Below are 10,135 nucleotides of genomic sequence, written 5' to 3' on the forward strand. Positions count from 1 at the left end.
AAATTAACAGGGGACACGTAAATTTAAAAATGGTAAACATTTCATATGTATTCTAAGCAACGAGAAAAAAAAAAAAAAAAAAAGCCTATCAAAAACGGAGCATCCTGTCCTCAATACAAAAATGGGAATTATTACAGGGTATACAAACTCAAGGATCCATTTTAACTGAGAAAACAAGACAATTTTCAAAACCGGGTAGATTGTAATTTTTATTGGAAAACAAAAATATACAACTTGGAATGGATTATTTGAGGCATGACCAGAAGTCATTAAAAAATAAAATAAGTAAAAGTAGTGAGTAAAACATTAAAAAGCATGGTAAGATTAGTCGTTTTCTGGTATATAGAACAGCAGATACAAAAAAAGTTTGTACGAGTACCTAGGAGATACACCCGTGTCATTTTTTTGCAGTAGTGCAATGCTGAGAGATTACAATATATACTTTGTCCGTAGTCCATGCAGAGTTTAAACGCCTCTACATTGTTTCCATGACAACAGTGTTGCCAAGTGACAACCAGCTGACAGGTTTCCAATGTCGCCATGCGTGGAGTGGCCCCGAGCACATAAGACGGGAAGATTCGAAGTTCTCCGGCTCCCAGGGGCCTCCACAGGCATCTGGTTGTATGACCATTCCGTCACTCCAAAACACCATGACAGCAAAAGAAAGGGACATGGGGACAAGAGCCTATGCAGTTTACATGCAGTTCCTTTGGACAGCAGAAGGGGCAGGGACGAAGGGGGCTATTAAGATTTTACAGATAAATTACACAAAGAAAAAAAAGGCAAATTATTTATATACGAAATCTGTACAAGCCCTTCACTTCGCCGTCATCATTTGTACGAACTCTGCAGGGGGGGAAAAGAAAAAATATTTTGCGACCGTGTATCCAATGAGTGACCAAAACGGAGTAAAAAAAAATAGAAAATGCAACATCTACCAACCTTCATAGTTGACCTGTCCATCTCCATCAATGTCTGCTTCTCTGATCATCTCGTCCACTTCTTCATCAGTCAGCTTCTCCCCAAGGTTTGTCATCACATGGCGCAGCTCAGCAGCACTGATGTATCCATTGCCATCCTGGAAATGACATCAGTCAGTAAGCACACTTTAAAAACTGCTGCACACATGCATATGTGCACGTAGGAGCGCAGACAGCATTTACCTTGTCAAAGACACGGAATGCTTCTCTGATCTCCTCCTCACTGTCTGTGTCCTTCATCTTCCTGGCCATCATGGTCAGAAACTCTGGGAAGTCTATCGTTCCATTTCCTGAAGAAGAAAAAAAACGACATTGAGGGATTTCCATCTAGCACATCAAAAGTAATTTGGTTAGCAGGTTTTGAAGCCAGATTGCGTTCTCACCATCAGCATCCACTTCATTGATCATGTCCTGCAGCTCTGCCTCTGTGGGGTTCTGGCCCAGAGAGCGCATGACAGTTCCCAGCTCTTTGGTGGTGATGGTGCCATCGCCATCCTTGTCAAAGAGCGAAAATGCCTCCTTGAACTCTGATTGCAAAAAAAAAAGTAGATGGCTTCTTTAGTTAGGCAGAGATATCACACCTATAGCTAGATATACAAAACCCAGCAGAACTGGAAAGATAGTGGCTGTAATATTTAAAAAACACTGTAAAAAAAAAAAAAGGTAGAATCAATTAGATATAGATTAAAAAGCCATGTAAAAGCTGTCTGACCACCTTGCATAACAAACTCCTCATCCTTAAGTCGACCAATTGACCCAAACCCTGAATTGGCTCAATGCTCAAGGGCATTACATCACTTATGTTTCAGTTATAAACTAGCCACAGAGCCCTTCTGTTTTGAGTTTCAACTGTAGTCGTTTCTGGCTAAACAAGGGTAGCGACCACGAGATCAAGCAGCAGGGCAGTCAGGATACATCAGCAGCAAATGACAGCCTGTGTGGTTTGGTGGAGCCGTGAGGGACGAGGAACGATAACACACATCAAGTGTGATGAGCCTAATGGGCAATGTGTAGTGGCATGCAGTAGCTCATGTGTCAGAAAAAAATAAAATACAACCTGCCCTGCAATTTATAGGGTCAAACACATAGGGCAACACCCTTTGTTATGAGTAAAGGCCTGCGGTCTGCATCAACTGCAGGAAATGTCGTGGGGGAGGGGGGCGTAGCTAATCCCTTTGGTACAGGCCATTAAAACTCCACATTACTGCAGTCACTTACTGCGTTTTAAAAATCACTGTAGTGCATGCCCATGTCATGCGGTTTGTACAAACTGACAATCTGGCACACATCAGCAGAACATCAAGCAGCTACAAGCTGATACCATCGAAATACAGCTAGAGTATGATCAGCACATTGTGAAACCTGAGACCTAAACTGAATTAAGTCAACAAAAGCTGGGAGATATAATCTGGGAAACCACTACAACTGTGCCACATTTTAGACATACACTGCATACATAACAGCAAGTGTCCCTGAGCACATTGTGGTGCAATGTCTTGACACACTCCTGCATGATTTAGATTACAACATCTAGGTCTCATGTTGGGATATCATGGGATGTAAGTACACCAAGCCAAAGTTGCTACTGCAATTGTTCATGAATCATTCCATCTAATGAGAACACACCCAGGGCAAAGGACACATGCACAGCATGTAAAAGGTGACTGCCAACATACAGCCAGAATACACAGCCCTTTCAGATTACATCATATATTACATGGCAACCATGAAAATGCAAAGTTTTCCATGAGGGAGTCCTTCTGCACTTCAGAGCCAACAAGCAACAGCAGTTTCATTCATTCCTGTTTTATGACCAGTAGGCAGTCCGGTGGAACGCCTTAAAAGGCAAAAGTATAAATCCACTGCAACGGATGCAAGGATCCATAACCCAGGCCACGCAGGATATGAGAAAGAAGTAGATCAATGCAGGGATGTCTTACCAGCAATCTGCTCTTCTGTAAGCTGATCAGCCTGTAAAATACAAGATGATGTAAACATATCCAGAATTAGCTTTACCATCTTAGAACAACCTGAACGGCATCAAAGTTAGGGCCGCCACTCATTTTAAACATTTCTACGCTGGTAATTATTCTGGAGGTTGCAATAACGTTAGCTGTGTCGCCATCTGTAACAACTAACGTTACACAAAACAGGCGTTTTCGTGTGGGTTAACAATCTTGTTAACAGTTACTTAACTTTGGGGACCGCGTAAATATTAAAGGGAAAAAATAACGTCACGACGTGCCCTTCACACGTTAAGTAAAATGTATCTACATTTGAATGATTTATGACGCCAACTTCACCATAGATAATGGACGACATACTATTTGGCGGTAAATGTTAGCTACGAAAGGCTAGAGTTAGCTAGCTACCGTCATATGCTGGCTTACAGTAACACCACGTTGTACGCTTTCAGCAAAAAGTGTATGTATATAGCTAATAATACAACAGTTACGTTAGCAGTCTTCACAAGCAAGGCATCGGTTGGCAGATAGTTACAAGATTCGCTACTTCCCAATCAGCACCTAAGATGCTAACGTTAGTAGCTTAGCTAGCTAATTATTTGACAAAACGGACGAATGTTCGGCCACCATCACAACTTAACAAAGCCAACATTAACGCTGACGTCAGATAGAATGCTGATAGGCTTGTAGAAACATTATTTGGGGGACTTAACTGTTAACTATGATGCTGTTTTAAGTGTGACTGCACTTTAAAAAAAAAAAAAAAAGTGTTAATGCGCTTACGTTTGGCACACGGGTGGCAACTTGACGTTACTGAAATTACTCAGACCAACGCAGCTTTAGCTAACTCTAGCTTTGTCTAACATGCTAGCATTACCTAGCAACTAGCAAGCTGTCATTTATTCGGCCAGCACTGCGGTAGTTCACATGGACTCAGCTTAGCCACTGGTTACGTTTTATTGACATTAACTTCGCACATAAAACAGAACACAACTGCTATGGAAATGTCAGCCGATTCTAGACTGGAGAGAAAATTGAATGTTCTTACCATTTCGATGTAGATGTAGCGGCTGGTTCACGACAAAATCCGTAACAGACCAAAGCCTAAATGAACTGACAATCTCTGTGAACACACTGAGGAAGAAGCAACTGGACTCGCCTTTAACGGCTATCCTAAACTCCTCCTCTTTTCAATATCACTCCGCCAACTTCCCTTTTCCTCAGTTATTAAATTAATTAAAGACACTTTTAAATAAATCATTAGTTATACAAGAAAATCAAGAAACACCTGCAATGCTACGTATCACTGCCTGAAGGTTGTGGCGTCGATATTAAAAATTATATTGCATATTGCTGGTGATCTACATAACGGTGTATGAATACTTTCTGCTACTCTGTGATGGGGCTCAAGACGTAGCTGAAAGAAATCGCGCTCTCTGATTGGTGTGTTTGTACCTGCAATGCGTCACTCCCATGGTCTGCGCTGCCGCTGCATCTTGTCCATAGACATCCCAGTCAGTGCCACAGGCATAGCAGACAAGCTTGTTGGACAGTGTGTATACATATGGGCATCATTTTTAGGGAGACCCAAGAAGATAGTTTTGATAAGTAGCTACCAGGAGCGTATTTTGTTACCCGCAACTGGGATATTACTGACCCAGTTTAGGTGAATCATTCTTGTGGTATTCATTAGCATATTGATACCCATGCTTTTTTAAATTGCTGTTACAAGGTTACCACAGACTGCGATATAGTGTGTAGTTCAGTGTGGCTCCTGACCAAAGTTCCTCCTGTCTGCTGTGCAAGTCGACTTCATCACTTTAAATGTTATGCATAATGATATGCATTGTCAGTGCTGAAGTGTTTGAGTGTAATAGTTTGTAATAAGTCTGTGCTTGTGTGTGTTGTCTGTGTGCATGCACACTTCGATGTGTGATATGTGACTGGACTTTTTGTGGGTCCAGCAACTGTGGATTCTAAGGTCTAATTGAGCTGGCTGGTGTGGATGGGAGTATCTGATAGCTTGACTGATCACCCAGTGACCACCTGTGTCTGGCCTGATCCCATGGAAGCTGCTGAGGAGAAGATGGAGGAGGGTGGACAGGGATGTGCAAGGAGAAGGATTGGAAGAACCACTCAGAAAATCTACTAGAATCTGCATGTCCCAATACAGCCCCCCCTCCATTCCTCCCAATGCTACTGCCTCTCTTATTATTAGACACATATGCCACACTATAAGTAGATAGTAGGGATTGTGAAAAGCTCAGTATCTCACACGTAGATGTAAGAACAGAGGATCCAAAGTGGTTCCCACTTCCATCTGCGGCGTTTGTAGAGGTGATGCTGCTCGTGCCATGTGATCTGCTGAGCAGCTTTAGAATCAGCCAGGCTTTTCTTTCTCAAACTACCTAATCTGGAGCACATTGGATTCTTTTCCTCTGAATCTGTTTTTTTTTGCTACAAGGTTTTTGTCACTGTTCAGATTATGTAATGCCAAAGGTGATAGCACAAAGGCCTGTCACAAGAACCAGATAAGCTGGAGCATGTGTGAACAACATGTATGTGGACGTGTATAAATTCACCTTTTGCCTCTGTAAAATGTGAACAACTTAGATACTAATATGTAGTTGCCATGAACCCTTAACTGCATTTTTTTAGTATTCATGGGTTAGACATTATAGAACCTCTGTGGTGAATTGCTCCAATAAAACAGTTGTTAAGAGACAATGGTTTACTGTTGGGTCATAAATACTTCTAAATCAGAATACCTTTCTACTTCGGTCCTCCTGTCCAATTTCTATAGCCACCCTACACCCAATTTGTAGAATCAGCTGTTCGGTTGGTTGATGACGTGCCCTTTAATGATCCACAGGTCTCAGAAGACCTCCTCCAGGCCTAAGGTGATTTTATCTCAGAGGCTGATATGAATAGGGACCCAGGAGACGTGACTTAATGGTCTATAAAACCTGAAACCACCTCCACAATCTAAGCCAAGGAAGACCTAAATCACTGTTGTTTTTTGCATTATGAATGTTAGGTGTTATGTTAACTAATTATTTTTTTACTTCAATTAATCCATGTGTGTGCGTATACCTGTGCACTATGCTCACTACTATGTTTCCCCTCCTCTTATCAGTTCTGTTAATGTGTAACTGCCACACATAATGAGTCCTTATCGGACACAGCCCAGCCCAGAACATTTTTATAAAACAGCAGCTTTCATTTCCGTAACACAGGGGTCAAAGGTCACTCTTGTTCAGCAGAGGCAAAGGCTGAAGTCACCCCTCCATCTTTATTTATGTCACCTCCCAATGACCTGTAATATCACTCCCGCCGATAGCCATTGTTCCCTTTGCAGAAAAACCTACCATGTGGGTCAGTTCAATTTTTGGGGTGGCGATGGGGGCGATGGGGGTGATGGGGGGGCGGTATGGCACACAGCACGTGAGATACACTATGCACTGTGCAGTGTAGTGTTATTGCACAATCATAGTTGAAAATAAAGCAGCTTTCAAGCAAAAAGCTTAAAAAGAAGGCTAATTTGTACACCTAAGTGGCTTGTGAGGACTTTGAGCGCTGAGGCGCTGGTGACAAATATGAGAAGATGTTTACCTGTGTAACTGAAAGACGCCGACACCATTATTAATGTATGAGGTTTTGTAATGCACCTGCTGGTTCTTTGCCAAGGGAGTGGATCACCTTTCATGGGAGAGAATGGCAGTCATTGCACTCGTACTGTATGTGCGTCATGGATGTCAAGCTACTGTAAGTTAAAAGACCTTTGCATTGTGTGAGTGTGCATGTGTTTGAACATTCACGTGTGTACAGCATATGTGAGATAAGCCTATATGTGCAATTGCTTCCTAATACTCTGCACTGATGGTAAATACGACAGGGAAGGGGCGTCTTCATGTATGCATGTATTTTTTATGACTCTCGGGCAATTTCGGCTGTTTCCCAGCATACACTGGCCAAAGGTCTGGTCTAGTCAATGGATAAAGTTAAACCAGCAAACCACTCTGAGTAAGCGTGAATGGTTTTACAGCCATGCAATAAGGGCATTAGCCGTGCAAGGGCCAACAACAGTCTAGTCGCACACATGAGCCAATCCCATCGTCATTCCGGCCTACCTGTTATGGGAAATGACATGTTTTCCAAAATTACATCATGAGGCAGAAATGATTAATGGCCTCAAATCGGATAAGAGGATTTTGTCGGGCCTTCTATTCCCTGCCTATTTCAATCATGTTGCGATGAAATGGATATACTGTAACGTTAAGCATGCACACTTTCTGTTTTCGGCCCATGGTGCTAGATCATCAAGCATCTCTAAACCTGCACATCAGTTGTTTTATTTGAGGGGATCTGAGGGACAAAACCACTTACTGGCTGTCAAATAGAATCCGTGCTGTTGCTCTTCTCTTTCGCTCCCTTTTCATTCCCCTCCTGTCCTTTCTCTCTCTCTCGCTCTCTTTCTCTGTCTCTGTCTCTATCTAACTCTGTCACTCTCCCTTCCTCACTGGCTTGCCTCCAGGTTGTCTGCTGCAGTCAGTGTGGAGCTGGAGTTCAAACACTGCAGCCTTCAGCAGCACATGAAACAGTGCTGCCTGGAACCTTCCAGAAGTGTGGCACTAAAAAGCTTCCTCGCCAGAGTGATTTCATCCTCAGTGGCTGTTCTTCACTGTTAGCTGTGCCTTTGTCTATAACAGGTGTCAGGAGCTCTACTTGCTATGGATTTTTTCTTTTCTTTCCAGAAGTTTTCTCTACAAATCCTATATATAGTGTTGTGGCGTAATATCAGTTGACTCTCTCAGTCAGACCTGTAGGAAGTGAAACCAGTGGAACGGAAAAGCACCGCAGAGGGTAATGCAGGGGTAGTTTAGAGCTTTGGTGCGTAACCACAATAAGGAAGTGACAGGGGGCAGAGTGTTTTAGCAGTGCCCTGTCCTTGATCCTGGCGGAAGCGTAGGCCAGGTCTGTCTCTGCAGTGGCAGGGACCTGCAGGGCTGCCTCGCTCCGCGCCTCCCTCAGATGATCTCATTCTGCAGGGGGCAGCGGGCTCCACCCGCATGCTGTGGCCACTTCCAGATGAAGGCTGCAGAGCAGGTGTCTAGTCGTCTGTGCATGTGTGTGTATGTGTGAGACTGTGTGTGCGTTCAGAGCTGTGTTTCTGCTTAAACCCTACCCATTAACAACTGTGATTCATCTGCCTTATGTGGAAGACTCAGCTGTGACACCTGGTGGCTGGAGAAGGAACTGCAGGGAGCTGTCAAAAAAGAAGAACTGGACCAATGTGGTAAAAGGAATGTTAATTATTGTAGATGCAGTTATGGAAAAAGCACAAGTACCTTTAGTCAAGTTCTTTTACTGAAGTACAATTTTGAGATAGTTGTACTTTACTTGAGTATTTCCATTGTATGCTCCTTCTACTTCACTACAATTATCTACCAGCTAGTTACTTTGCAGGCGCATAAAGATACAAAACATATGATCAACACACATGAACTTGCACAACATACTTTGCATGTTGATAGATTAAACTATGCAATAGTATAAAGTATAAAGTAGTATAATTAGGTCCACCACCTCTACAAGCTACAACATTAAAAGCTGCTTATATGTTAATGCATCAATAATAATCCAATAATATATGTATAATAATGTAACACTCTGAAGAGGTAATTCTACATAGTGATGTCTTTTAATATATAATATATAATAATATATTTTAAGATTATTTTTTTGGGCATTTTAGGCCTTTAATTCCACAGGACAGATGAAGACATGAAAGGGGAGAGAGAAGTGGAATGACATGCAGCAAAGGGCTGCAGGTCGGAGTCGAACCTGCTGCCGCTGTGTCGAGGAGTAAACCTCTATATTGTGCGCCTGCTCTACCAACTAAGCTAACCCGGCCACTGTCTTTCAACACTTAAAGTACATTTAGCTAATAATAGGTCTGAACTTAAGTAAAATTTTGACTTTTTATTTATAAAATTTTACTAGGGGTGGATATTGCCAATGATTTCCCCAGTCGATTCGATTTCAATTAGGTTAGGGAATTTTCAGTTACAATAACAATTTTGCTTGGATATAAAAGAGATTCTCAGAGAACGTATGATGTAAATTGTACAAACAAGCAGCATAAATGCACCAGGTTAATGTTTACATTAGGAATTGACCATCAAAAAATTAGTTTAAAGTACTTTTTACTTAACATGACTAACATGACAGTCATTGTCACTGTTATGGTTGTGTTCCAGTTGGACTGTGTGTAGAACTTGTATATATTTAGTTGAAGTTGATTGACAAACTACAGCAATCGTCAACACCATATAAAAGGATATTAAAGCTTTAGTGCGTAACTTTTTGATATTAATGAACGTCCGTTACATTCAAGCCATTGCCAAATGAGTTGCTACAAAGCTAATCCAGACTATCAGCTCCACACAACTCTCTCTATTTCTCAGTATGGCTATGTTCAGAAGATTGTGGCATCCGGTGACTTTCCCGTGCAGAACCTCAAGTGAAGGTAACTACCTCTCCTGAAGAGTCCATCATGTTTTTTAATCCTCCGTGTCCTCCTTGGCTACTAGCAGCTGCGTGGGGGCGCGTGCGCGATCACCTAAGGCTTGTATCATGTGGACGCGCCGACAGGTTTGTTGTCATGGGGGCGACATAAACTACGCACTATAGCTTTAAAAGATCAGTTTCTGTATTTTTTAAATCAATATCGGATCACTCAAACAGAGATGGATTTTAATTGGAGAATCGATTATTTTAACCCAGCCCTAACATGCACGTGGGACTATTACTTCTTTTACTTAAGTAAAGGATCTGAGTTTATCTTTCACCACTGGAAAGGCTTGTCATTTTTCTCCACCACATGTATTACTTTGCAGATCAAGATTTTACTTTGAAAACATTGATTATCTTAGAAGACATGATGCATTGTTTTAGGTTAAAATACCCAACAGCACTTACATATATTTTTACACTGTGGGATTTTTTAACTATCAGCAGCTTGCAGGTAAATGACAAATGTGGTATTCATTTTCCTCTCCAGTGGGAAGTCAGAGGTCAGGGTGAGCTGCAGAGAAAACCTCTAGAGTTGGTAAGGATTGGACCTGGACCGAAAGCCACAATTACACTCTGCTCCCCCACTAGTAAAGTGACATGTTGGTTACAACACCA

General features: G+C 42.0%; 1 protein-coding gene across 1 annotated transcript; it reads right to left on the bottom strand.

Annotated features, from left to right (window-relative positions):
* Positions 1-4,243, bottom strand: calm2a (calmodulin 2a (phosphorylase kinase, delta)). The gene is made up of 6 exons (XM_031284115.2): positions 3,993-4,243; positions 2,921-2,951; positions 1,364-1,507; positions 1,164-1,270; positions 943-1,078; positions 1-846 (listed from the first exon to the last, which is right to left on the bottom strand). The coding sequence occupies exons 1-6, from the start codon at positions 3,993-3,995 to the stop codon at positions 818-820; spliced, it is 450 nt and encodes a 149-aa protein (XP_031139975.1). The 5' UTR covers positions 3,996-4,243; the 3' UTR covers positions 1-817.
* Between the last annotated feature and the right edge of the window lie 5,892 nt (positions 4,244-10,135).

The sequence above is a fragment of the Sander lucioperca genome, chromosome 15 (genome assembly GCF_008315115.2).
Source record: "Sander lucioperca isolate FBNREF2018 chromosome 15, SLUC_FBN_1.2, whole genome shotgun sequence".
In the NCBI taxonomy this organism is placed as follows: domain Eukaryota; kingdom Metazoa; phylum Chordata; class Actinopteri; order Perciformes; family Percidae; genus Sander; species Sander lucioperca.